Source organism: Cervus elaphus, chromosome 9 (genome assembly GCF_910594005.1).
Source record: "Cervus elaphus chromosome 9, mCerEla1.1, whole genome shotgun sequence".
NCBI classification, from domain to species: Eukaryota; Metazoa; Chordata; class Mammalia; order Artiodactyla; family Cervidae; genus Cervus; species Cervus elaphus.
In genome coordinates this window covers 53750912-53778680 of record NC_057823.1, presented here as the reverse complement: position 1 = coordinate 53778680, position 27769 = coordinate 53750912, and the positions used below count along the sequence as shown (strand labels likewise).

The 27769-nt window shown below is 42.8% G+C and overlaps 4 protein-coding genes across 5 annotated transcripts in view; all 4 read right to left on the bottom strand.

The window, feature by feature from the left end:
• LOC122700799 (protocadherin gamma-A2-like) overlaps positions 1-27769 on the bottom strand; it is a 177193-nt gene that overhangs the window by 130163 nt on the left and 19261 nt on the right. The window contains exon 4 of the mRNA XM_043913845.1: positions 19256-19342. Coding sequence (XP_043769780.1) covers positions 19256-19342 — 87 coding nt within the window. The remainder of the gene's footprint in view (positions 1-19255; positions 19343-27769) is intronic.
• On the bottom strand, positions 326-8334 carry LOC122700290 (protocadherin gamma-A6-like). 2 transcript variants are annotated; one of them, XM_043913046.1, is made up of 2 exons: positions 4851-8334; positions 326-358 (listed from the first exon to the last, which is right to left on the bottom strand). In XM_043913046.1, the coding sequence occupies exons 1-2, from the start codon at positions 7266-7268 to the stop codon at positions 341-343; spliced, it is 2436 nt and encodes an 811-aa protein (XP_043768981.1). In that variant the 5' UTR covers positions 7269-8334; the 3' UTR covers positions 326-340. The 2 variants fall into 2 exon arrangements, with proteins under 2 accessions (XP_043768981.1, XP_043768982.1); XM_043913047.1 differs by having other exon boundaries at positions 328-355.
• LOC122700288 (protocadherin gamma-B3-like) lies at positions 326-10808 on the bottom strand. The gene is made up of 2 exons (XM_043913043.1): positions 8369-10808; positions 326-358 (listed from the first exon to the last, which is right to left on the bottom strand). Exons 1-2 carry the CDS (start codon positions 10787-10789, stop codon positions 341-343), a joined length of 2439 nt encoding a protein of 812 aa, XP_043768978.1. The 5' UTR covers positions 10790-10808; the 3' UTR covers positions 326-340.
• LOC122700286 (protocadherin gamma-A5-like) lies at positions 11274-16900 on the bottom strand. The gene is made up of 2 exons (XM_043913041.1): positions 14311-16900; positions 11274-11369 (listed from the first exon to the last, which is right to left on the bottom strand). The coding sequence occupies exons 1-2, from the start codon at positions 16735-16737 to the stop codon at positions 11301-11303; spliced, it is 2496 nt and encodes an 831-aa protein (XP_043768976.1). The 5' UTR covers positions 16738-16900; the 3' UTR covers positions 11274-11300.

The window sequence follows — 27769 nt, the reverse complement described above, 5'->3', positions numbered from 1 at the left end:
CCGCCATTCTTGTCCTGCTGATCTTTAGACACTGGCCTATCTCCTGTTCTATTTCTGGATGCCAGGACGTCTGCGTGAAGCCCTGTGTATTCCGGAAAAGAAGCCCAGAATCCAGTGGTATAGAGGACTTAATTTAGTGCAGCTTGGAATAGAGTTTATCTCAGTCTGACGTTTCTTTGCGCTGTAAAAGCTCAGTGGTTCCGGCGGATCTTGTGAACCATTTTCCCCCTGGTTGGTGAACAGCGGCGCTCAGAGTCCTTACTAAGTTACTGCACCATACTGAAGCAAAATAACTGATTTTTCAGAAAGCTGTTTTATCCTTTGAAATTCTTTCATTTCTTCAATTCATGCATCTCTGCTATATCATTTAAAATAAAATAAATTTTAAGAAACTGTAACTTAATGTAACAATGTTCATGGATGGGTGTTTGTTAATCCCAGATAATTCTTTTAAATTCTCTGCTCTGCATTGCAACTTTGAAATGATTCTTAGACACTGCCTCACACTTCAGTTCACATAGATAAAAATCAGTCATGCAAATAAAACAAGTATGATTTACTTTTAAAAGGTGTCTGTATATGTAAGATATTATGTAGAAACATTTATATCAGCATATTTAAATTAATTCAATCATACCGAACATAGTCTATGTTCTAGACACAACTATGTAATAAGGCAGAGTCCATTTTATCTTTAATATACAGAGGAGTAATGTAATAACTTTTTATTGAATGAAACCTTAGAGACTGTTTAGTTAAATTCCTTTATTTTAATAAATTTTAAAATGAGAGGGAATTGCTTTATCCTTGACTACATAATCATAGAACCAATGTAGGAATAGAAATAGCCACACTCCAAATCTCCTAAGAAGAAAAAAAGGGAATTATTGTTGGCCTTGACTGATGCTTTATGCTCAAAGAGTGCCATTAGAGATAGGTGAGAAGCCAAGCAGCTACAATCAGCTATAGAAGCAACTCATTTTGTAGAGAAGACAGAAATTTGCAGATTCCACTGGCTGTGGATTCATAAGTGTTGGTGTCACTGCTTCTTTTAATTGTACAATTTAAATAATCATCATACCCTATACTTGAGAAAAGATGGGTCTCTGAACAACCTTTGAGCATACAAGCTGGACTATCCTGAGCAGATCCTTAGAGGTACTCATTGCTCCACTGCTATTAATGAAGTAAAACTCAATTGTTGATGGATCTGAGGTTACTCTCTGCTGGCATAAATAAAACAAAGTTTCCTTCACATAGTTGCAGAAGAGAGTGGCCTGTTTTGAAATGAAGACCTGGTAAGAAATAGCCTTGCTTTATAAAATATTTTAAGCCCTGGGGAGTAACTAGCAGCACAAGAAGGGAGAACTAGAAGTAATACTATAAAAACTTAGCTCAGTTGGTGAGAAGTTTGCAACTAACTAATCTATTTCTGGTCTTTGATGGCATTACTACAAAATACAGGGAATACTTTGAATGAAATGCCAATTCAATCTATCAAAATAATTCATATCATATTTGCTTTCACTATGTGGCTCAGACAGCAAAGCATCGGTGTGCAGTGCAGGAGACCCAGGGTTTGATCCCTGGGATGGGAAGATCCCCTGGAGAAGGAAATGGCAGCCCACTCCAGTACTCCTGCCTGGAAAATCTCATGGACGGAGGAGCCTGGTAGGCTACAGTCCATGGGGTCGAAAAGAGTGGGACACAACTGAGCAACTTCACTTTCACTTTCAAGTAGATGAAAGATCTTACTTTTTGTTCAAGGGAAACAATATGAGTACTGCAGATTAACTACATAAATAGGAATTTAAAACTATTTGTTCAGTAGCAATCTTGAATTTCTTGTTGGTGTAAGTATATGGTCATTAAAGACATGAGTACTTGTAGACATTTTCAATCAAAACTTTCATGTACAGATATTATGATTCCCAACATCATGATTTTTTTCTATCTGATACTTCAAAATTTATAGCATCATCTCATATTTGTCTCTTATTCTACTATTTTTAAAAAGTCTTGATTAACCTAACACTTCTGGGTACCTTCTTTGGAGCTAAACAAAATCTAGATAAAGGAGATAATCAAGTTTTTTAAGTTACTCTACAACATAAAATGAAATATTAAAGATCTCTACTCAACCACCAAGGTGTTTAAATATAACATAAAATTACTGTATAAGATTGAAATAATGTTGTACTTTTAAAGGGAGTGTGTTATTATTGGTTGAGCTGTTGCATGGGTTGAGTTGTTGAGTTGTTTTTTATTTACATAAAAAAATTTATGGAAAGTTTATTTGTCTTCCCAGGCAGTAAGTTATTTACTTTTGCTCCTTTTTTTCCCCTTTAAACTATTTATTTTTAGCTGTGCTGGGTTCTAGCTTCAGTGAGCAGAGGCCACTCTCTAGTTGCGGTGCATGGGCTTCTCATGCAGTGGATTCTCTTGTTTGGAGCACAGGCTCTAGGGCTTCAGTGGTTGTGGAGCAACAGGCTTAGTTGCCTCAAAGCATGTGGGATCTTGTAGGACTAGGGATCCAACTCATGTCCCCTGCGTTGGTAGATGGATTCTTAACCACTGCACCACCAGGGAAGTCCTCTCTTTTCTTTAAGCAACTTTTTTTTCTGTTGAAGAAACATCTGTTTGGAGTTCTGTTTAGGTATTCATCCCCAGGCAATGATGTATATTTCTTCCAATGATCCTCTCAGAGATTTTACTCTTTCCCCTTTGATCTCCATTCCAAACACTTGATCAGAATTGGGTAATAAAGCAGCCCAATACTTTGGTAGACTTTTTTTTTCCTGGTGGTTCCAAAACATTATATGCTCAAACTATCAGACTTCTAATCTTATTAATAATGACCTGTAGTATGTAAGTCAAAGGAGCCTCAGTCACAACTTAGCAAATTCCATGATTGCCAGGATTTAAGACTTGGTCAGTTTACATGAACGAATGACTACTGTGAGAGTAGAATCTAATAGGTTTTCTGTCAGTGAGACATTTTATTTGATTAAATGAAATACTCACAGGTAATTCAGTTAAGAAAATGAAGAAAACTAGCCTCCTATCTCAGTTACTCAGCAGATAAGAAAATAAACCAGTCTAACAGCCATGAGACCTCTAGTGAGCTCTGCTTTTAACAATGGATGTGTAAGATTAGTTTAATCATCCAGAGTTGGTAATATACTAAAATAACACACTCTCAGAGTACATGAAACAAATCTTAATATTTCTATAAAAGCCCATCTGATTCCCATGACCAATACCCAGGATTGAAGTCTTTAAAATTACCTACCATTAAATTCTGATTAAACCACTAAAGAATCATATCACAAATATCCAAAAGTTAATTTGAAATGTGTATGATTGTAATATTTTGGTTAGTCATATACACTTGAAACCTTGAAATAAATAATTCTATAACAATTGCTGAAAGTAAACAGTGATTTAGAAAAACATGCGGTAACTATCCTTAGCAGTTAAAGATATCAACTCAGTATTATCTTTCTTTACAAATACTGACAATTTGAGGTTACAAATGAAGTTCTCATTCATTTTCAAGGCATTTTCTGAATTGTCTATAAGTGGCAAATCCATTGTATTATCAAATAATAGAACCCTAAGCTCAGGATTGGAAAAGAGCTTGGCTAGCTAGAAATTCAACAACTCATCAAATTATATTATCTCCTGTATTCCATTAATCTCAGGACCATCAACTTATTTTTGAAAAGCACCAGTAACAGAATCTTCTAGCTCCTAAGGCAACTCATTTTCTGTTTAACAACTCAGAACTTTGCTGTTTTCTACTCATCAAGACATAGTTTTATTCACACCTTTGCACTATGATGAATTGAGTAATCATTCTTTTAAATGACATCTCTTCCTTCCTTAAATATTTGAATAGAGTTCCCATGTAACAAAAGCTTTATTTTATCTGGGCTAAGTATGCTAAATCATTTAAATTCTTCTTTGAATACTATTAATTCTTCACTCTCTCATTCACTAGTCCTCTATTTTTAGAGATATATCTTGTAAGTGGACACTACTTGCCACATTTAACAATTCACATTCATTTTTAAATACTATCAAACACTCAGACTGCAAAAAAAAAAATCATTGTAGTGAGCATACAGCATCAGGTACTTATACTTATTTGTTAACAATCCAAAATTATAATAATGGTGATGTAAACAAATACTTGCTCACTGTACTACTTTATAGTTTGAACGTTTTTTAATAAAATTATTTTCTTTTCCCAGAGTTTATGTGAGGTAGATAAGACAAGTCTTTTTAACTTAAATTTTAGCTTGAAGGCTCTAAGTATTGTGATTGTCCTGAAAAGAATAACAGATATTTCTAGGAATATTATTCAAGTCTTCATATATCAATTACTCTTATTTATTATAAAATCATTTTTGATTCCTAATTAGTTAAGAGGGAAAATATCTCATAGATTCCATCATTTTAGAAAATATTTATTTTAGTTAACACTGGGAAGAAAAAAGATCTTCCTTATCAGAATGCAGTAATTCTGAGGTTTTTCACATTATAAAAGAATCTCAGATATGCCACGTAATAGAAAAACAATAACTAAGAAGCAAGAGGAAAGCAACCCATGGCACAAAGAGCTTACCAAGAGGAGAAAAGTTAAAGGAAATTCAGGACATACTTTATTGAGATTTTTGGGGTGAAATTTGAGAAAACTAAGATTTAATAGACCTCTACTGATGTAAAAGAAAAACCTTCTCAAAACTATATAATTCACTGCAAAAGACTAAGAATATCAGGCACTGAACCAAGAGAATTTTCACTTTTACTGTTCAAATAAGAACAATAAAAGCAATTAATCTCACCTGAACAGCGGAGTCTTGCTCTTTACAAAAATCTTCCTGAATCAAGAGAGGCTCGCTTTTCTCACAGCTCTCCTGACTGATGAGCGTGTCCGCATAGTTCGGCTGCGGGAAGATCACGTGACTCCCCCGAGAGTCCGCGGTGAGCGAGACCTCGTGCGAATAGGTCTGCAGGAAAGCCCGCACCCCGTCCACGCCCACAAACTGAGACGCCGGCACGCCAGCCAACCCGCTGCCCGAAGCCTGGAGCAGACGCGACGTGTGCCAATGCCGCAGTCTGAGCGCCAGTAGCACGATGACAAAGGCGAGGAAGACACAGGAGACCGCGGCCACAGCCACCACCAGGTACAGCGTGAGGCCTGAAGCATCAGAGTCGTGCGGGACCTCCAGGCTGCCCAGGTCCGCCAGGACATCTGGGATGCTGTCAGCCACAGCCACCGTGAGCGTGACAGTGGCCGAGAGAGGAGGCTGCCCATGATCCTGGACCGCCACCACCAGGCTCTGCTTGAGTGCATCTCTGTCCAGCAGCGCCCGCGCTGTGCGCACCTCGCCCGTGTGCAGTCCCACCACAAAGAGCCCTGGCTCACTGGCCTTGAGCAGGCGGTAGGACAGCCAGGCGTTCTGGCCTGAATCTCTGTCCACTGCCACCACCTTGGTGACCAGGTAGCCTGGCTCTGCAGAGCGAGGTGCCAGCTCCACGCCAGTAGAGCCATCAGTAGGGAGCGCAGGGTACAGAATCTCAGGTGTGTTGTCATTCTGGTCCAGCACAAATATGCTCAGAGACACATTGCTGCTGAGTGGTGGGTCCCCACTGTCACTTGCAATCACTCTCAACTGCAGGTCACGGAACTGCTCATAGTCGAAGGAGTGCAATGCATACAGGATGCCAGTGTCAGAGTTGATGGAGATGTAGGAGGACAGAGGTACCCCCTGGATGGTGTCTTCAGCTAAGGAATAGGTAACCTGGGCATTCTCACGATTGTCAGGGTCATGTGCAGTTACTGAGAAAATGGAGGCACCTCTGGGATTGTTCTCTGGAATGTAGACAGAGTAGGAGGTATGGGGAAAAGCAGGTGGGTTATCATTGATGTCTGCCACATTTAGGGAGATGAACATTTCCATAGACAGAGGCGGCATTCCTTTGTCGGTGGCTGTCACAGTGATGTTGTATGTGGATACCTGTTCTCGATCTAGAACTGTATTTGTCACTAGTCGATAATAATTGTCTACTGATTTTTCCAGTTCAAATGGCAAACTTTCTGAGATAGAACATGTTACCAGGCCATTCAGTCCAGAGTCTCGATCATATACTTGAAAAAGAATGATCACTGTGCCTGGTGGTGTACTTTCAGCAACTGATCTGCTTCCAGATGTAACTACCACTTCTGGTACATTGTCATTCACATCCAAGATAGTAATTAAGACTTTGGCTCTGTCTTGTAGACCTGGGCGATCCCGGGCTTCAATATCCAGCTCATAAAAGCTGGTGTCTTCATAGTCCAGAATTGCAGAAGTTGCTATCTCTCCAGTCAAAACATTCAGGCAGAAAGTCTTTGAGATTTTTTCTGTTATCCTCACTAAAGAATATGTTACTTCCGCGTGAACTCCTTCATCCTGGTCCGTGGCATTTACCGACAACACCGGCGTACCTACTGGTAGATTTTCAGGGACACTCACACGATACACAGGCTGAGTAAAGACTGGAGCGTTGTCATTTGCATCTAGGACAGTTACCAAGATTCGAGCCACACTGGAGCGGGCAGGGTCACCGCCATCCATGGCGGTAAAGACCAGGTGGTGAATGGCCTGTTCCTCCCGGTCCAGCGCGCGCACCAGCACCAGCTCTGGGTATTTGGGCCCATCAGCTTTACCTGGCATTTCCACGGAGAAGTGACTATTCTCGCTGAGCTTGCAGCCCTGGAGAGAGTTCACTCCCACATCCGGGTCATAGACCTCCATTAGTGGAAATCGAGAGGATAAGGCTGCGTTTTCGGTAATTTTTACTTCCAATTCTTCCCTTAAAAATCGGGGTGCATTGTCATTAATGTCCATTATTTCCACTTCCACGGGGAAAAGATTCAATTTATCCTCAACAAGGATGTTAAAATTCACCAGACACCGAGCCCTCTGAGCGCAGATCTCCTCTCGGTCTATCCTGCCCGCGGTGACCAAGCTGCCGCTTCGCGAGTTCAGAGCAAAGAGCTGCGTCCTACCTCTGGAGACGATGCGGACTCCCCGCTCTGCCAGCTCCTGGGGCTCCAGCCCGAGATCCCTGGCAATGTTGCCCACGAAGGAGCCTTTGTCCAGCTCCTCAGGAATGGAGTAATGGATCTGCCCGGCCCTGGCCTCCCACAGCGTCCCCAGGAGTACGAAGAGCAGGATCAACCCGCAATAATGCCAGCGGCTTTGCAGAACCGCCATTACTGGCTCGTTCTGGACTTCCCTGGGATTATAAGCAGGCGGAACACGTTCGCATCAGTTTGGAGCGTCTCAGAATTGGCGGTCAAGGCCAATAAACAAGCAGCGATCAGATGCGAATCGATTTAGGGAAGGCTTTCTGCACAGCGGCAGAGCTTTTCCTGTATAATCTGCTTTGTGCTTTGAGGATATAACTCGAGTTCTCACTGCTCTCCTTACCCGGGTTAGTGAACAGCGACGCTTAGAGTCCTAACTTAATACTGCACCGTTCTGCTGAAACCATCAATACATAGGGGTCTTATTTCTGCTAAATATGCATAGATGATACTCAGTATTTCTCTCCCCAAGAATGAAAAGCATTTGGAAAAATAAAATGTCGTATTCTGAAAATTTAAATGTTCCTTGGAATGATGCTTATTTTTGTGACATCTCTTAGGGTCTTGGAGAACACAAATACTTTTACACTTTTCCGTAAATTTTGAACTCCACACTCCACCATCGTTTATATTTGTCTAATTTTCAATAAGGGCACCAACAACCACGAACATGTTTAGAACCAATCCACCACTACGTTACAGGGGTTGTCATTTTTAGATGTTATTACCTATTTTTATTAACATAGATTAAGAACTGCACTATTTAGCCAATATTTGTGTATACTTTAAAGAAAATGCAATGAAAGTGAAAATATGTAGGATACAGTGAAAAAGTATTCTTATATTTATATTATATATAACATATAGTGTTTAGGACTGACTACACTGAATTTATGTAAACCACTTAATTGTCTAGATAGATACAAATAATGTCTTACAGTGAGAATGTAAGATACTAGAATATTAAAAATGTTTCAGGACATACTGTTTTAGAATTAATAGAAATTTTAAGACTATTACTAAGTGACATTCTATGAAAGAACTATTGTAACACAGATACGTGATCAAAGAACTTCTAAGACCCCCTCTCATCTCCATTCTATGTCGCCCCAAAAATCAATAAAACACCAAAAACTGCCAGAGTTAGCCTGCATACTTTTAACTTCTAAAATAATGATCTGAAACCTAATAATATTTATGGGAGGAAAAGGTTTTGAAGTAACTCACCTGTTGCAAATTGACTGAATTAGAAGTCACTTGGGGATTGTCATTACTGGTACTTTCAAGACAAATGGCTTCATTACACAGAAGGTCTTGTGGTGGAGCATTTTCAGGCCTTATATTGAGAAATTTAAACTCAGTCTTTGAGGAATGTGTGGCAGCACACAGATTGTAGGAATAAGGTAAAGTCCCTTCCCCATAGTTGGGGAGGACTCCAGGTCCAGTTTTGGAGCAAAAACTAGTTTGAAAGCAACTCCAGGTGGCAGGGTTGGAGGAGCGTCGCAAACTTAGGACGACCGCCAGAATCACCGCGAGGAGGAAGAGAACAGAGATCAAGGCCAAGGCCACCACCAGGTAAAACTGCAGCTCAGCCTGGGGGTCAGAGGGTGCCGGGCGGTCACTGAGGTCCGGCAGCGCCTCCTGCAGGCTGTCGGCGAAAACCAGGAGCAGCGTGGCGGTGGCCGAGAGGGGCGGCTGTCCCCCATCGCGCACAGCGACCAGCAGGCGCTGGCGGGCCGCGTCCCTGTCGCCCAAGGCCCGCGCCGTGCGCACCTCGCCCGTGCGCAGCCCCACGCTGAACAGTCCGGGCTCGCTGGCCTGCAGCACGTGGTAGGACAGCCAGGCGTTGTGTCCAGAGTCTGCGTCCACCGCCACCACCTTGGTGACCAGGTAGCCGGGCTGCGCGGCGCGGGGCACCGTGTCGAAGAGCGCCGAGCCGTCGGGCCCCAGCGCCGGGTACAGCACCCTGGGTGCGTTGTCGTTGCGGTCGCCCACCAGCACGCGCAGGCTCACGTTGGAGCTGAGCGCGGGCGAGCCGTGGTCGCGGGCCTGCAGCGTCAGCTGGAAGGCGCGCAGCTGCTCGTGGTCGAAGGCGCGCTGCGCGAACACCACGCCGCTCTGCGGGTTCACGGACACGTAGGACGACAGCGCGCGCAGCTCCAGGTCGCTGGCCACGATGGAGTAGGAGACCTGGCCATTGGGCCCCAAATCGGGATCCGAAGCGTTAACTTGGGCGATGGAGGCGCCAGGTGGGTTATTTTCTGGCACGTGGACCACGTAGGCGGCCTGGTGGAAAACCGGAGCGTTGTCGTTGACGTCGGAGACTTTCAAGCTGACACTTCTTTTAGAGGAAAGGGGCGGCTTGCCTTTGTCCGTAGCTGTGATAGTGACATTGTATTCCGGAGTCTTCTCTCGATCTAAGACTCTTTCGGTCACCAGCTTGTACGTGTTTTTTGTATCTTGAACTATTTTAAATGGGAAATTTCCTTTTATTTGGCATAAGACTTCCCCATTAAATCCAGAATCTAGATCATGTGTTTTGATCAAAGCAACAACAGTCCCAAGCTCAGTGTCTTCTTTTATATATTTAGATTCAGAATCCAGGGTTATCTTAGGAACATTGTCATTTTCATCCAAAATATCTATTTGTATTTTGCAGTGGGCAGTGTGATGTCCACCATCCTTTGCTTCTACCCCAATTGTGTAGCTCTCTCTCTCTTCAAAGTCCAGTCTTCCAACGGTGGTGAGTTCCCCTGTTTTACTGTCCAGCTTGAACAGTTGTCTTACTGCCTTATCAACGTTAATAAAAGTGTAGGCAATCTCGGCATTGATGCCCTCATCCAAGTCAGTGGCCATCAATCTTAGCACAGAGGAACCCAGGGGTAAGTTCTCTGAAATATTGACCCTGTACACGTCCTGGGTGAACACTGGGGGGTTATCATTTGCGTCCGCCACAACTACCCTGATCTGGGTAGTGCAGCTTCTGGTTGGCTCACCCCCATCCACAGCCATGAGGACCAGGTGGTGGCAGGATTGCTCTTCTCTGTCTAGGGGAGCCTTCAATACCAGTTCCGGGTATCTACTGCCGTCTGGGTTCTCCTTCTGGATCAAAGAGAAATGGGGGTCAGGGCTGAGGTAGTACTGCTGCAAGGAATTGACACCTACATCTGAATCTTGTGCAGATTCCAGGGCAAAGGTGGCTCCAGTTGGGGTCAGTTCACTGATTTCCAGCTCAGTGACATTTTGGCTAAAGGTCGGTGGGTTGTCGTTGACATCCTGAATCTCCACGGTTATATGAAAAAAGTTCAAAGGCTTTTCAGCGACCATTTCGAATTCCAGAACACACACTGACTTCCTGCCACAAACCTGCTCTCGGTCTATACGGTCGCTCACAAGTAAGTCTCCGTTATCGGTGCTCACTGTGAAGAATTTCTTCTCTGCACTAACGCGCAGGTTCCGAGTAGGCAAATCTCGCAGGCCAAGCCCTAGATCCTTGGCGAGGTTCCCCACCAGCGAGCCCCTGGCCAGCTCCTCTGGAATAGTGTAGCGGATTTGCTCTGAAAGCGCCGGGCGGAACAAAGACAGTAGGAAGAGAAACAGCATTCGCCTCCGCCCAGCCTGGAGCTTCGGTCCCAAGCGGTTTCCCATCCCACCCTCCGCGCCTTTGCCTTTCTGATTCAGAAGAGCTGTGACCGCTAAATTATCCCAAGAATTTCTGAGCAGATGACTCCTTGACAGGTCTTAACAGACCGATTCTCGCATAGATATTTCCGCCGCAGAAAACCTGAAAGTGCACAGATCTCGCGATTTCGCGGTCCACAGGCGATTCCTCTGCGTCAGGAGGAGCTGATACTTTTTGTTCAGCACTAGGCAACAGCGGCACCCCGCGACTCGGCTGCAGAACTGCATTAGTGATTACTAAAGCAGATTCAAATACAGAGCCGGCTAGAAGACGGGTCCTTTGTGTCCCGATACAGATACTCATTTGTCCCATGCTATAAGGATTTTAGCATTTCAAATATTTACTATATCTTCTTTCTCGCTATAATTTCTTCGAACTTGAGCTTTATGCCTCCGAATCAGGTGATTTTTATTCCTCAAAGCCAGAGGTATCTTGCTGACGATGTTTATTGGCATCATCATGCTTTCAGTTTCCATTTCATACAGTGGCCATAATAACATCTTTCCTGTGTGCCTTAGTAAAATTGAGGACCAAATAAAATAATATCTGGAAAGTGACACAAATGAAAGTGGTTGCAGAGAGTGTAATATTAAAATAAGTGAAATACCTTGATATGTATTGTTATTTCGCTCTTTCTTTTCTTCTAACTTATAAAAGTTATAAATCTCACAGCTTTTAGTTTTATCCCATAGATGTTATAATCTTCTCCTCCAAATAATTGATGGATAGCAAGGAGATTGGTTGTCCTTATAAAACAGAAGTATGGTAAGAAGCAAGAAACTCTCTTTTCCTTAGTTTCCAAGTCTATTTTTATTAAATGACCGTGATTTTAAAACTATTTCACTAAGCTTATTTTTTTCCACACTATGTTACCATTGTCTTTAATTGTATTGTTTTTTCTTATGTAGCTCAGCAATGGTGAATTATTTGGATTTTGGAAGTGAAGTATGAATCCTCATAAAGATATATTTCAGAGAAAGTGATCTATGTAGTCCTACTTTTTCTTGGTCACCTTTTAACTATCTGATTATCTCAACTCTTTGATATAGACACTCTGCTTTATCAATAAGTACTCCAATTTCCATGTTTCTGATAGGTGTCTTAGAATATTAATTCAGAAATAGTTTCTAAACCATATAATACATTATCATTATAAAGCTTGGAAGATGTATAACAATGTAGAACTCATCTTATAGTGAAAAAGCTCATTTATCCAGGATTCTAAACAGAAATTCACTGGTATCTAAGAACATAAAATAACAAGACTTTGCTTCAAAATATGACAGAGCAAGTGCCCCCCCTTTCTTTTTTTTTTTCTTTTTACCACTGTATGAACACTGCAGTTAGTACAGGAAAGTTTTTTTTCAAAACATATACGAAACTAAAGATTCAAATATTTAAGCGTATAGAGTATACATAGTGTATACACTCACAGTGTGTAGATCAAACATTTTATTATGTAAAGGCTATTGAAGTTTATAGAGATATAGAAAAAAAATTTTCCCATTGCATGAAAAAGAACCTAGAACATATACCCAAATATATACAGTATTCTTTTACTTCAAAAATAATGGAAAGTAAGTTTTCATGCATGAGTGAATGACATCTAAAGCTATCACAGAGATTCTCTTGCTACTCTTTGGATGAATTCACTATTCAGTGAGTCTGCACATTGTATGCAGTGAGGTCAAAATTACCCAAATATAATCAGATTCCCTTCATATAAATATTAAAAAAGAAAAATCAAGTGGTCCTACATTCCCAAATGCATGATAACCCTTTCATGTGATTAAGTAATGTAACCTATGGGTCTGTTAATAATATTCCCATTTTCCCTGTTTATTCATACTTTGCAGCTGATGTTCAAGTTGTTGAAAGTACAGAATTTAAAAGATTGAAAAATATTTTTAAAAAAGATCTAAAAATCATCTCCAGCAAATCATATGCAAAAATGAATAGGGCACACAATTCTTCCATTCTATAAGACATATTCATGAAATTTGAGACACACAGAGCAGTAAGTAGTATTTCATCAGAAAAATCTCATAGTTTAAGATGAGTACATCCCTGAGAAATAATTTTTAAAATTTTCAAGTCATTTTAAAATTGTGTCAATGAACATTTAATTAACTATTAAGTTAAGGGAAAAAAAGGGGATTTTATTCAAACCAAACTGAGGATTATAACCAAGGAAGCAGCTTCTCAGAAAGTTCTGAGAACTGCTCCACCTGTTAGAAGTTGAAGGCACAGTAATATGCATTTTTTGAGACAAAGGATCATATATAAAAATAATGTACTGATATTTTGTGTAAAGTTCACCAAGGATCCATGGTCTAGGTAAGCAGTACAAAGCAAGCAGAAAGTCACTGAGACCCCCTACAGAGCTGGGAAAGAACACTATTCTTTTAAGAAGTTACACAGATAGCATCAGAAGAAAAAAAAAATATTGATCTTTACAGTCAGGCAGGCATTCCCATCTCTGAGGAGCTCTGGTTAGCCTGTAATGCAGATATACGCAGCACATGAGGGAGGGAGGAGGATAAAACAAAGACAGAGGATTTTATCTTTAATTTCTTTTGCCCTGTCTTATTTTATTTCATCAGTTGAGCTTTATTCCATTAATTGACTTTCCAGATACAGATCTTAAACTCTTGTAATAAAGCAGAACTGTACCTGCACTTGCAGAAATGCAAACAATTAGGTCCATGTTGATCCTGAAAAGTGGAGGGGTTGTGTGTAACCAGAAGATGCCAAGTATATGGCATATTTGTATTTAATGACTGTATCTAATTATTTGGAGATTTTAAATTGCATCACAGAATTTATTCTAAAGCACAATTCAAAGTCTCCCTCTTACTGAATTCTTCTCTCAACAAATACACATGTCCAATTATTACATAATTTAACCCAAACTTTCCAGATTTTAGAATGCCACAGATATTATCATCACTATAAATTTAATCTGCCTTTCTGATATTCATCATGATTTCTATATTCTTCCACTGATTTATGCAAATTATTACTATTACTAAATTGCAGGTACTAAAATACCAATGCTGTGGAATACTTTTTCCAAACATATGTACTATGGTGTTTAGGCAAATATTCAAAAGAGAACATTACATCTAACAATTTGGACTAATCAAACAACTATTAACAAACAGTTCTAGTATAAGAAAGTCTTTGCATAAAATGATTATGTACAGCCACTTTAAAAAAATAATCCTTGCTTCACTTAAGCATCTGGAGATCAGCTAGAGTTCCTAAAATGCCACATATTATAGAAAGAAACATTAAGCTCAAAATATAATTAGAAAACAAATGGAGAAAACATCAGTTATCAAATTAAATCAAGTTCATCAGAAAATAAAGCAAATAAATAATGATTCACTACATAATTAAGCGATTTTGAATGTGGGAGGAAAATGATGAAAACAAATGAAGAAAATGCTCCAAGCATCCCTACTGAAAAGAAAAGAAAACTCACCTGAAGAACTTCTAGCTCTCTTTCCTTTGCGTTTATCTTTTCAGGTATCAGGAGAGGCTCGCTTTTCCCACAGCTCTCCTGACTGATGAGCTTGTCTGCGTAGTTGGGCTGCGGGAAGATCACGTGACTCCCCCGAGAGTCCGCGGTGAGCGAGACCTCGTGCGAATAGGTCTGCAGGAAAGCCCGCACCCCGTCCACGCCCATAAAGTGAGAGGCGGGCAAGCCTGCCAACCCGCTGCCCGAAACCTGCAGCGCGCGCGACGTGTACCAGCGCCGCAGTCTGAGAGTCAGTAGCGCGATGACAAAGGCGAGGAAGACGCAGGACACCGAGGCCACAGCCACCACCAGGTACAAAGTGAGACCTGAGTCGTCGTCAGGGTCAGTGGAGGGTTCGAGGCTGCCTAAGTCGGCCAGCACATCTGGGATGCTGTCAGCCACAGCCACGGTGAGCGTGACGGTGGCCGAGAGAGGGGGCTGCCCGTGATCCTCGACCGCCACCACCAGGCTCTGCTTGAGCGCGTCTCTGTCCAGCAGCGCCCGCGCTGTGCGCACCTCGCCCGTGTGCAGCCCCACAGAGAAGAGTCCTGGCTCGCTGGCCTTGAGCAGGCGGTAGGACAGCCAGGCGTTCTGTCCCGAGTCTCTGTCCACTGCCACCACCTTGGTGACCAGGTAGCCAGGCTCTGCAGAGCGGGGTGCCAGCTCCACACCCGTGGAGCCATCGATGGGGAGGGCAGGATACAAGATTTCAGGTGCGTTGTCGTTCTGGTCCAGGATGAAAAGGCTCAGGGACACATTGCTGCTGAGTGGAGGGTCTCCATTGTCACTGGCTGTCACCCACAGTTGCAGTTCTCTAACCTGCTCATAGTCGAAAGACCCCAGTGCATACAGGGCTCCTGTATCAGAGTTGATGGACACATAGGATGACAGAGGCGTTCCCTGAAATTTGTCCTCAGCCAGAGCATAAGTGACCTGGGCGTTGTTGCCGCTGTCGGGATCGTGGGCATTCACAGAGAAGATCGATATGCCTCTGGGGTTGTTTTCTGGGATGTAGGTGTAGTATGAGGTGTGAGGGAAAATGGGAGGGTTGTCGTTGATGTCTGCCACTTTAAGGAAGATGTGGTTTTCTGTAGACAGTGGTGGATTTCCACAGTCAGTGACAGTTACTGTGATGTTGTAATCTGAGATCTCTTCTCTGTCCAGAGCTCTAGTTGTCAATAAGTGATAGTAATTATCAACTGACTTTTCCAGTTTAAAGGGCAAGTTCCGGGGAATAGAACACACAATCTCGCCATTCTCTCCAGAATCACCATCATGTACGCTAAACAGTGCAATTATGGTCCCTGGAAGACAGTCTTCAGAGACGGTACCGGACAGAGAGGTGAGGAGCACTTCAGGCGCATTGTCATTCACGTCCTGTACTGTGATTAGTACCTTAGCGCTGGCAAGAAGGGCACCTCCATCCTGAGCTACCACTTCCATGTCATAGAATCTGGATTCTTCATAATCCAGTGGTTGCACAGTTGAGATTTCACCCAAGTTGGAATCAAGTTGGAAAGTCTCTGAAATTTTGTCTTCTTCATTGCGAAAAGAGTATGACAATTTCCCATTTATTCCCTCATCTGGATCCATGGCGGTTAGTGTGAGCAGCCGAGTGCCTACAGCTATGTTCTCTGGAACACTCACTCTGTACTCTGATTGGGTGAACAGGGGCGCATTATCGTTCGCATCGAGGACCATCACGTGAATGTGCGTGGTACCAGAGAGTATGGGGTCTCCGCCATCTAAAGCTGTGAGTAGGAGATCGTGAACAGCTACTTTCTCGCGGTCCAAGGGCTGTTCCAGTACCAGCTCTGGATATTTCTGTCCATCTCTTCCGCTTTTCTCATCCAAAGAGAAGTGTATATTGGAGCTGAGCTGGTACCTCTGGAGGGAGTTCACACCCACATCCGCATCTCGAGCGAAGGGAAGTACTAATGGTGTTCCCACAGCCGCATTTTCATTGACTTTTACTTTTACTTCCTCATCCCGGAAACGCGGGAAGTTATCATTAATATCAGTTATCTCTACTTCTACCCCATACATTTTCATTGTATTCTCAACCAAGATGTTAAAACTCACCAGACACCGCGCGCTCTGAGCGCAGAGCTCCTCCCGGTCTATCCTGTCTGCAGTGACTAAGTTGCCGCTTCGCGGGTTCAGAGCAAAGAGCTGCGTCCTACCTCTGGAGACGATGCGGACTCCGCGCTCCGCCAGCTCCCGGGGCTCCAGCCCCAGGTCCTTGGCGACATTACCCACGAAGGAGCCTTTGTCCAGCTCCTCTGGTACCGAGTAGCGGATTTGCCCGGCCCCAGCTTCCCACAGCGTCCCCAGGAGCATGAAGAGCAGGAACGGCTCACTGCAGCCCCAACCCCTCAGTGGATCCGCCATTGCCTCTCTCAGACCAGTTTTCTCTTAGTCCTGGTTCCAGCCTGCTGTTTCCTTATTTCTCTAAGGCCAACAGGAACAATTCCCTTATGAGAAGAGGGGCGCGGGAGGGCGACTTTTCCCAGGAGCTTCTCTGATCGGCGCGTGTTTTGTGCGGAAGGAGCGGAGTCTGATCGCATCAGCGGCAGCTTCTTTCCCACTTGGTGAACAGCGACGCTCAGAGTTCTAACTAGTTACTACACCAATTCTGTTTTCATGTCAAAAGTGTTTAATTATATTTTATTTCTAATAATTTTCTGTATCCTTAATAGATTACTACATGACATTGTTTATATCAAAAGAAGATTTAAATCTGAAATAACAAAAGACTTCTACAAGATTAATTCGGAGATTAATATAATTATTGATTCTTTTTTACATTTAAAAAAATTCTTATTCTTTGAGGAGATAATTAAGTGATTAGAGGGTGTTCCTATTGTTCAAATGGGGCAGGCTGCTTCTTATTTGGTTTATGGCAGAAACTCTGATGAGCCATGCACATCATATAGATTGGAGAGGGACCAGACATAGATTTTGGTCTGGGGTGAGGGGTGGCTTGGAGATCAGGCAGAGTTGGTTCTCCCCGCTGCTCTGCCTGTGAGAGAGTCACCTGGAGAGTCACCCTAGAGCTTGCTACAAAGGAAATGCTGGTGCCCCCAGAACTGCTGATTCAGTTAGTCTGGAGTCAGGCCTGAGAATTTGCACTTTTTACTATTTTTAAAAATTTTTATTTGGAGGATAATTGTTTCACAATGCTGTGTTAGTTTCTACATACAACACGAATCAGCCATAAGTATACATATATCCTCTCCCTCTCTTTTTTACTTCTTTATAAAGTTTTATTTAATGTGCCATTGAGCCTATGCCCTTTATTCACTTACTTATATTGAGCCCATCTAAGTAGGACATCAGAAGTTTTTGTAGGCTTTAAGATCTCATTTTTAATTAGGATATGTTTATGAAAATATGCCCATTTGTACATAAGAACACTAAGAAAACAATCCTAGCTCTCAACAGATCTTTGAAAAAAGGCCCACTGTATTATGCAAATTGTATTAGTTGTCATATGCAGAGGAAATAAAGGGTTTTTCGGTTTTTGGCTTTTTGTTACTTCTGAAGTCTTTGAGAAAGTTTCAAGATTTTCACACTAAGAACATGGCAGCTACACTATATCATATTGAGAGTTTGAGTTGAATTAACTATGCATTATTTATATTTTCTAATTACTATGTCTAAATTAGAGTTAGATATTTTACAGATACCTGGGGGAAATCGGTATAGTGATTGTGGCTGAAAAGGATTTAGTTCATCACCCAACCAGAAAAACAAGTCCAGATACTTATCATTGAGCAGGCAGTAAGTGGCCTTTCTATTAAGACATATATTTAATGTTATCAACTTTATACGGTAGCAAAAAAGAAATACGTCATGACTAAAAAGAAAGGAAATTTTAGAGAGTCCATTAAGTGAGAGAAGCAATTTTTACTTAAAGATACCTCACAGGAAAATGAAGAAAATAAAAGTATTTTACATTTATATCTAGAAAAATTTAAAAATTAAGTTTTAAGTAAACAGTATGAGAATAGGTCACAGAAATTTTCTCAATGTATGATTTTTCAAAAGAGTGATGTTACTGTACATGACAGAGAAAACATTTCTCCCATTTATTAAACACATTCTTATTAGCAGACACTGCATACCTCAAACTTTGCATGACCTTTTAAAATAAATCTGGGATCCCAAGACACTTAGCTTGTAAAGATACTTAGAGCGCTGGTGTTCATGTCAGTCCTACCTATGCTCTGCTGTTGACAGGCCATATCACTGAGTGAAATTCTTCCTTTCTTTGGTTCTCAGTTTCCCAAACTAGTGAGATTGGGAGATCTCTTTACTCTTCAGTACTATAATTCTAAGAGGAAGCATAGCTAAAATGAATAAAACTAATATAAGGAGTCTGAAGGAAAAACAAATAGCTTAAGGTCTTAACAGTTATAAACTTTCAGAGGGAAGGAATGTAAAGATGAGGAAGAAAACGAAGTATCTTATGTAGTAAAGGTTTGTAACATGGGTAAATAAGGGGCTTCCCAGGTGGCTCAGTGGTAAAAAATATGCCGGCCAATGCAGGAAATGCAAGAGGTGTAAGTCCGATCTCTGTGTCCAGAAGATCTCCTGGAGAAGGAAATCACAACCTACTCCAGTATTCCAGGATAATCCCAAGGACAGAAGAACATGACGGTCTACATCCATAGGATCACAAAGAGTTGGACACGACTGACACAGATAAATAAATGCCACCCATAAGATAGGCAACCTATGTCAAAGATTTGCTTAAATAAGACTAAGATATTTAGGCAAAAAAAAAAAAACCCTTAAATTCTACAAAACAATGAAATGTGAATTGAAGACTTCTACTCCACTCAGGTGATTTATTAAGAAACATTGAAACCGCGAAGTAAAATAAGTGAATTAAATTAAAACTCACCTTTAAAATAGTATCCGAGGCAAATGGGACTCCAGCATCTCCATGATTAGTACTTGGCACCCAAGAGGCATCTTCGCAGAGGAGATCCTGAGGAGGAACCACTTCTGGAGTGATATTGAGAAAATTAAATTCTGTCTTAGCTGTTTGAGAGGCAACGCACAGATTGTAGGAATAGGGCAATGTTCCCTCACTGTAGTGGGGGAGAACCCCAGGTGCAGACTTGACACAGAGACCAGGCTTAAAGCAGCCCCAAGCAGCAGGGCTGGAGGAGCGTCGCAGGTGCAGGGCGACCGCCAGAATCACTGCCAGGAGGAAGAGCACCGAGATCAAGGCCAAGGCCACCACCAGGTAAAACTGCAGCTCAGCCTGGGGGTCAGAGGACGCGGGCCGGTCACTGAGGTCCGGCAGCGCCTCCTGCAGGCTGTCGGCGAAAACCAGGAGCAGCGTGGCGGTGGCCGAGAGGGGCGGCTGTCCCCCATCGCGCACAGCGACCAGCAGGCGCTGGCGGGCCGCGTCCCTGTCGCCCAAGGCCCGCGCCGTGCGCACCTCGCCCGTGCGCAGCCCCACGCTGAACAGTCCGGGCTCGCTGGCCTGCAGCACGTGGTAGGACAGCCAGGCGTTGTGTCCAGAGTCTGCGTCCACTGCCACCACCTTGGTGACCAGGTAGCCGGGCTGCGCGGCGCGGGGCACCGTGTCGAAGAGCGCCGAGCCGTCGGGCCCCAGCGCCGGGTACAGCACCCTGGGCGCGTTGTCGTTGCGGTCGCCCACCAGCACGCGCAGGCTCACGTTGGAGCTGAGCGCGGGCGAGCCGTGGTCGCGGGCCTGCAGCGTCAGCTCGAAGGCGCGCAGCTGCTCGTGGTCGAAGGCGCGCTGCGCGAACACCACGCCGCTCTGCGGGTTCACGGACACGTAGGACGACAGCGCGCGCGGCTCCAGGTCGCTGGCCACGATTGAGTAGGAGACGTGGCCATTGGGCCCTAGGTCAGGGTCGGAGGCGCTGACATGCACGATGGAAGCGCCAGGCGGGTTATTTTCTGGCACGTGGACCACGTAGGAGGCCTGGTGGAAAACCGGAGTGTTGTCGTTGACATCTGCGATGTGCAGAGTGATGGTTATACTAGAGGAGAGGGGCGGCTTGCCTTTGTCGGTGGCCATTACTGTGATATTGTATTCTGAGATCTCCTCTCGGTCCAGGGTCCTGTCTGTCGTTAGCTTGTAATAGTTCTTCGAATAAGATTTCAATATAAACTCGGCCTTTCCCAAAATTTGGCAGTAAACTTCTCCATTTTCTCCAGCGTCTCTATCTTTAGTTTTTATCAAGGCGATCACTGTTCCTGGTGGTGAATCCTCTGGTAGGGGAGTAAATACTGAAGTCACAATCACTTCAGGTGCACAATCATTCTCATCGAGAATTTCGACTTGGACACTGCAGTGGGCTGCTAGATCTCCAGGATCTTTTGCTTCTATACGAAGAGTGTAACTATTAGCAATTTCAAAATCAAAATCATTGTTTGACGTGATTTCTCCTGTTCTTTGATTTAAGTTAAAAAACTGTTTCACTTGTTCATCCACATTATGAAAGGAGTAGGTGATCTCCGCATTGACTCCTTCGTCCTGATCGGTGGCTGTCACTCGAAGTACTAAGAAGCCAGGTGGCACACCCTCTTGCAGGCTGACTCTGTACACGTCCTGGCTGAACACCGGGGGGTTATCATTGGCATCTGTGACTTGAATTTGGATCTGGGTGGTGCCACTCTGGGGTGGGTCACCACCGTCTACAGCTGTCAGTAGCAGTTGATGAAAATTCTGCTCTTCTCTGTCCAGAGAATGTTTCAGAATCAACTCAGGATATTTACGTCCATCTGGAGTCTGTTTCTCTGTGAGATCAAAGTACTCGTTGTCATTAAGGTAATATCTTTGCAGTGAATTAGGACCAGCATCCGAATCTAGTGCCGGGTCTAGTGGAAATGTTTTACCTGGCTTAGTGGATTCTACAATTTTTAAATCAATCTTACTCTGTTTGAATAGTGGAGTATTGTCATTTATATCCTCTACTATTACTGTTACATGGAAAATATTCAGTGGGTTTTCAGCGACAGTATCGAAATCCAGAATGCACAGAGGGTTCTTCCCACAAATCTCCTCTCGGTCTATTCTGTTATTCACAAGTAAGTCACCGCTTTCAGGTTTTACAACGAAATATTCCTTCTCCGCGCTAATCCGCAGCTTCCGGACCGACAAGTCCGGGACACTGAGCCCTAGATCTTTAGCAAGATTTCCTACAACCGAGTTTTTTGCCAGCTCCTCGGGAATTGAGTAGCGAATTTGGTCTGGGAGAGCCCCGCGGAATAAAGACAGCAGGAACGGTAACAGTACCTGCCGCCACCGCGTCCGGCCGCTCGTCTCAGTGCTCCGCTTCATCCCGTCTCCCTCCACTGCTGCTCTGCTTCTTGGTCGGGAAGAGAAGCCCTCCGGGGTGGCAAAATCCGGGGTAGGGTCACTTTTTCCTGCTTTTGTTTCTTGTATCCAAACCTGTACTGGCCTCCTCGGTGTGGTTGGTTTGAGCAGGAAGTTACCCTCTTAGAGGCTCCCAAATGCGTCTCTGATTATCTTCTCTCTCTTCTTTTGACCTACAGCGACGCCCAGAGGTTTTTCCGAGAAACTGCACTAATGTGTTCTAAAGATGTTGGAAAAAACTATTTCTTTCTCCTTTTTTTTTTTTTTTAACTTACAAGGAGTATTTGTTTTTAAATAGACATACATTCATACAATTCCAGATTCAAAATGTACACATGTCATGTTTTCCAGGCTCTCCCTCTCTGCTTTCAACAACACATTTCTCTCAGGAGAAATGAGTGCTATGGTTTTAGTGTATCATTCCATTAGTATGTTTTGTATCATTCAGCAGAATTTTACAAATGTTCTCCCTTGGTTTTAGACACAAAAGGAAGTAAACAATATTCCATGTTCTACATCTTGCTTCTTTCACTCATTATGTCTTGAAGATAACATTTTCTGACAGTAGGACATAAAGAGGTTTTCTATTTTTAATTTCTTATAGTTATGTACTAATCCATCATATAATTGTGCAACAATGTAACCAGAAATATTATTTTCTAATAGAAACCCAATGTCCATTCAAACAGTGTATTTCTCATGTTATACTAGTTATAAATAATCTATCAACCTCCTAGGCACCAAAAAAACAAAACAAAACAAAAAAGTATCACTCTGATTCTAGAAATGCATTTTTAACCCAAGAATCCAAATATGTCTGTCATAGTCTCAGGACAATTGACATTTCCAAATTATATTTTTAAGCTTCACTATTTTAAATGATCTCTCCTCAGATACGATTTGCTTCTCAATATACATTTATTATCAGTATTTTCTTTTTCCACTCCCCATGCCAGTTACATGTATCATATACATTCTTCTTTTACTGTATGGATTACACCACAATTTCCCATGAAGACAAAAGCATTTAGAAACTCAAACTCTTCTTCTTAAGCTTAATTGAGGCGTAGTTCAATTAAGCTTTCCTTAGAAATCAAAAAGGGTCTCACACTGATACCATAATAGGTAGTTTAGAAGTTATTAAAATCACTTCTGCAATCTATTAAATATGAGTGGAATTAAATGGGTAATATTTTTGACAATCACCTGCACCAAAGAAATCATACATAGTCACTGCATGTCACAAACTGTAACAACACAATATGTGAAATGTACCAATCCAATCGAGAAACTATCCCTGCGAAAGTTATATCCAAAATTTAAATATATTCCCCAATATTTATAAAGTGTTATTGTTTAATCATAATAGAAAACACCTGTCTCAAAGGAAAGAAAAGCAAATTTCAAGCAAAACACAGTAGGGTGTAAAAAGAGGAAATTTAAAAATACTCAATAGAGATGAAATAATAGCCTCATACAAGAGAATGTGTTAATATGAATTTACACAATTTCTTCCTATTTCATAATTCTAGTCTATCCTTTCAGTAATGCCTAAAGAATAATGGCTTTAAAGATGTGAGATGTTACAAGTATAAAATTAAGAAATTGCTACTGACACTGTAACCAAATGAAGATTACAAAAGATAAATAACAACTTTTAGGTGTAGTAACTGTTACTGATCATTACTGAAGGATCATCTGTCTTTCCACTTTAAAGCAACAGAATACTAAAAAAGAAGTGTTTTATTGATCTATATATGTGCCCACACACACACATATATATGAAATATAGTTGGAGACATTTATGCGGTTCTCTCCCTACGTTTCAGTGTGGCAAGATTTGACTCACCTGATTAAGACTGAATTCTCCTTTTGTTTCCAGTAAATCTTGAGATATCAGGAGAGGCTCGCTTTTCCCACAGCTCTCCTGACTGATGAGCGTGTCCGCATAGTTCGGCTGCGGGAAGATCACGTGACTCCCCCGAGAGTCCGCGGTGAGTGAGACCTCGTGCGAATAGGTCTGCAGGAAAGCCCGCACCCCGTCCACGCCCACAAACTGAGACGCCGGCACGCCAGCCAACCCGCTGCCCGAAGCCTGGAGCAGACGCGACGTGTGCCAATGCCGGAGTCTGAGCGCCAGTAGCACGATGACAAAGGCTAGGAAGACACAGGAGACCGCGGCCACCGCCACCACCAGGTAGAGTGTGAGGCCTGAGCCGTCAGGGTCCACTGAAGGCTTCAGGCTGCCTAGGTCAGTCAGGACGTCTGGGATGCTGTCAGCCACAGCCACGGTGAGCGTGACGGTGGCTGAGAGAGGGGGCTGCCCGTGGTCCTGGACCGCCACCACCAGGCTCTGCTTGAGCGCGTCTCTGTCCAGCAGCGCCCGCGCTGTGCGCACCTCGCCCGTGTGCAGCCCCACCGCGAAAAGCCCTGGCTCGCTGGCCTTGAGCAGGCGGTAGGACAGCCAGGCGTTCTGTCCCGAGTCTCTGTCCACTGCCACCACCTTGGTGACCAGGTAGCCAGGCTCTGCAGAACGGGGTGCCAGCTCCACACCCGTGGAGCCATCCGTGGGGAGGGCGGGGTATAGGATTTCGGGTGCATTGTCATTCTGGTCCAGCACAAATATGCTCAGAGACACGTTGGTGCTGAGTGGTGGGTCCCCGCTGTCACTAGCAGTCACCAGTAGCTGCAGGTCTCTAACTTGCTCATAGTCAAAGGACTGCAAAGCATACAGGACTCCAGTGTCCTTGTTTATAGAGACGTAGGTGGAGAGAGGCGACCCCTGCAGTGTGTCTTCAGCCAGAGAGTAAGTGACCCTTGAGTTCTGGTTACTATCAGGGTCATGGGCGGTCACAGAGAAGATGGAGGCTCCCCTGGGGTTGTTTTCTGGAATGTAGGCCATGTAGGAAGCATGAGGGAAGGCAGGTGGATTGTCATTGACATCTGCCACGTTCAGTGAGATGTATGTTTCTGTAGACAATGGCGGAGTTCCATGGTCAGTGGCAGTTACAGTGATGTTATATTCTGAGACTTCTTCCCTATCCAGAGCCCTGTGTGTCGACAACCGATAATAATTTCCATAGGTCTTTTCAAGTGTGAATGGCAGGTTATCCAGAATGGAACACGTGACAAGGCCATTCTCTCCTGAATCACTGTCATGCACATTGAAAAGTGCAATTACTGTGCCTGGGGAAGAAGTTTCTTGGATAGAGCTGGTGAGAGATGTAACTGTGACTTCTGGAGCATTGTCATTTACATCCAGAATTGTCACCAGTACCTTACTTCTGGCTCGGAGACCAGGTCCATCGTGGGCTTCTACATCTATGTCATAGAATCCAGAGTCCTCATAATCCAAACCTCCCAGTATCGTTATGTCCCCAGTCAGAGAATTCAACTGGAATAGCTGCGATATTTTATCTCTTACTTTCCGGAAAGAGTACGTGACTTCTCCATTGGCTCCTTCATCTGGATCAGTGGCTTTTACAGTGAGTAGCCTGGAGCCCACCGTCACATTCTCCCACACACTGATGTGGTACTCGGGCTGAGTGAATACCGGGGCATTGTCGTTGGTATCCACAAGTGTTACAAGAATCCTGGCAGTGCCAGAGTAAACGGGGTCGCCTCCGTCAAAGGCGGTCAGAATGAGGTGGTGAACCGCCTCTTCCTCACGGTCCAGGGCGTGCTCCAGTACCAGCTCAGGATACTTAATCCCATCGGCTCCGCTTTGCACGTCTAGGGAGAAGTGGACATTCGAGCTGAGCTGGTAACCCTGTAGGGAGTTTATCCCTATATCCGGATCAAAAGCTTCAGGAAGAGGAAACCTTGTCCCAGGGTTTTCATTTTCAGTGACTTTTATTTCCCTTTGCTCTGCCCCAAAGTCGGGCGCATTATCATTAATATCAATTATTTCCACTTCAACTCCAAAAATCTTCACTTTGTCTTCTAAGAGAATCTCTAGGTTTACTACACACTTGGGAGATCTGTCACAGAGCTCCTCCCGATCTATCCTGCCCGCGGTGACCAAGCTGCCGCTTCGCGGGTTCAGAGCAAAGAGCTGAGTCCTACCTCTGGAGACGATGCGGACTCCGCGCTTCGCCAGCTCTCGGGGCTCCAGCCCCAGGTCCTTGGCGATGTTGCCCACTAAGGAGCCCTTCTCCAGCTCCTCAGGCACCGAGTAGCGGATCTGTTCGGCCCGAATTTTCCACAGGGCCCCCAGGAGAACACAGATCCAGATTAGCCGGCGGCAGTTTGGGCAGAAAGGAGACGCCATGACAGCCCCGCGGCGGAATAGCTTGCGCTTGGGTGTTCCCTTGGTGGAGGCTTGGGGATCCCCAGGATCTTTGGGGTCTAGGATAAGGTACTTTCACCGTTGGATGTTGGAGCTCTCGGGGGTCCAGTTCGAAGAAGCTTTCTAAAACCCCAAAGCCAGCGCGTTGTGATGCAGAAATCTTGTGGTACGGATTAAATTCCTGGTTCTTTTTTCCCCCGATTGGTGAACAGCGACACTCAGAGTCCTAACCTGTTACTGCAATCTATACTTGGTAAAGAAAGGATAGCTTGTACACCATTTCTTTTCCGTGTTCAATTTTCTCCAAAATAATGAAAACCCAAACATCTGCTGTTTAATTTGCAGTGAAAATCTATAATTGATCCAAAGCTTCCTGTACAGTAAGCCTGATAATTTATTTTTTCAGAGACAAGTTTTTTTTGCAAGAATTTTTCTACCTCTTTTAAGTTCATTGCATTATTTATTCTCATAGCTCAATTTCAATTTGCATTGCAAAAAGGATATGTTTACCCCTCCCCAAAACAAGGTTATACTTGAAGAACAGAAGAATAAATAGTTGAAAAGACAGTGTCAAAGAAATTGGAGAGCTGGGCTCTAGTCTCAACCTACACAGAAACAAGTTTTCTCACATGATTGACCCTTAAAATATGGGGCAAGTTTTTAATTCCCTTGTTAGAAAATATCTTACTGTTTAAGAGCTAGTTTTACCCCTTTGTAAATGGGCTTGACAAATATGATAATAGGTTTGAGAAGGATATTTGCTCATTAATTTTATATAAGAAGATTTGAGACCACAGATTATGTCTGTGAGAATCATGTTCACAGTGAGTCCTTAAACTCTAGAATTGCACATTTTATTGTGTATATACTCGAATAATTTTTCAATGCTTAATGAATGAGTCATTAATGAAGCTGCAAAACCTAAAACAATGTGCAAATAACTGATGTTAAAAGAAGTAATATAAGGTAAAAAGACAGGAAAGTTAAACTGAAGCACTATAAAGGGCATATGGTGTTTCAGTGATCTTCTCCACATTAGGACACATCCAGAAGGTATTATCTTACTATTACTTATAACTTTAGTTTTGGTTTTAGAAATAATTGATAAAAAGGAAATATTTTAATAATTATTTATATTATCATTGCATGTTTTATAGTCTTCTTATTCATGAATACTTAGAGCAGTTTACTAATCTGAGAAAATTTGAGATAAAGCAGCAAGTACTCAGTTCTTTGATTATTACTCACATAATATTTAGTTTCTAGAAATTACTCATAAATTTTGATCAGACTCAAAACTCCATGAATTATTCAGAGCTTTTAAAATTTTCTGACTTTGGAGAGTAGGCTGAAGGTATTTTTCACAATCCTCAAAAGACCACAACTTTCTGGGGGTTGAGAGGTAAAAAAATGTTTTTGAAAACATTTGAAAAATGTTGAAAAAAATCTGACTCACTTATCAGAAGTCTATGTTAAAAAATTATGGAAAAGTCTCTGTATACAACAAAATGTCCATTACATTCCTCATTATAGCAGTGACAAAGTAGATAGGGTATAAAAACTATTTAAGGATGGTCAAGAAAATTACCCTTGACAGTTTACAAAATGGGAAAAAAGACCCAAAGTTAGTGATTCAAATATGAAACCTGTCAGTCTTTGCTACATATGATAAAGCTAAAAAGTTCTAAGAGACTTAATTATTGAAGGTTATATTAATACATCACAGAAAAAGATAAATGTATTTGATGAAGATGAACAAAAATTTTAAC

What these genes read in the sequence shown, in the direction of transcription:
- LOC122700290 (XM_043913046.1), bottom strand. Translation starts at nt 7,268, where the DNA reads ATGGCGGTTCTGCAAAGCCGCTGGCATTATTGCGGGTTGATCCTGCTC.
- LOC122700288 (XM_043913043.1), bottom strand. Translation starts at nt 10,789, where the DNA reads ATGGGAAACCGCTTGGGACCGAAGCTCCAGGCTGGGCGGAGGCGAATG.
- LOC122700286 (XM_043913041.1), bottom strand. Translation starts at nt 16,737, where the DNA reads ATGGCGGATCCACTGAGGGGTTGGGGCTGCAGTGAGCCGTTCCTGCTC. An exon ending in GAGAGCTAGAAGTTCTTCAG is followed by an intron (nt 11,370 to 14,310) that starts GTGAGTTTTCTT and finishes GTCACTTTCCAG; the next exon opens with ATATTATTTTATTTGGTCCT.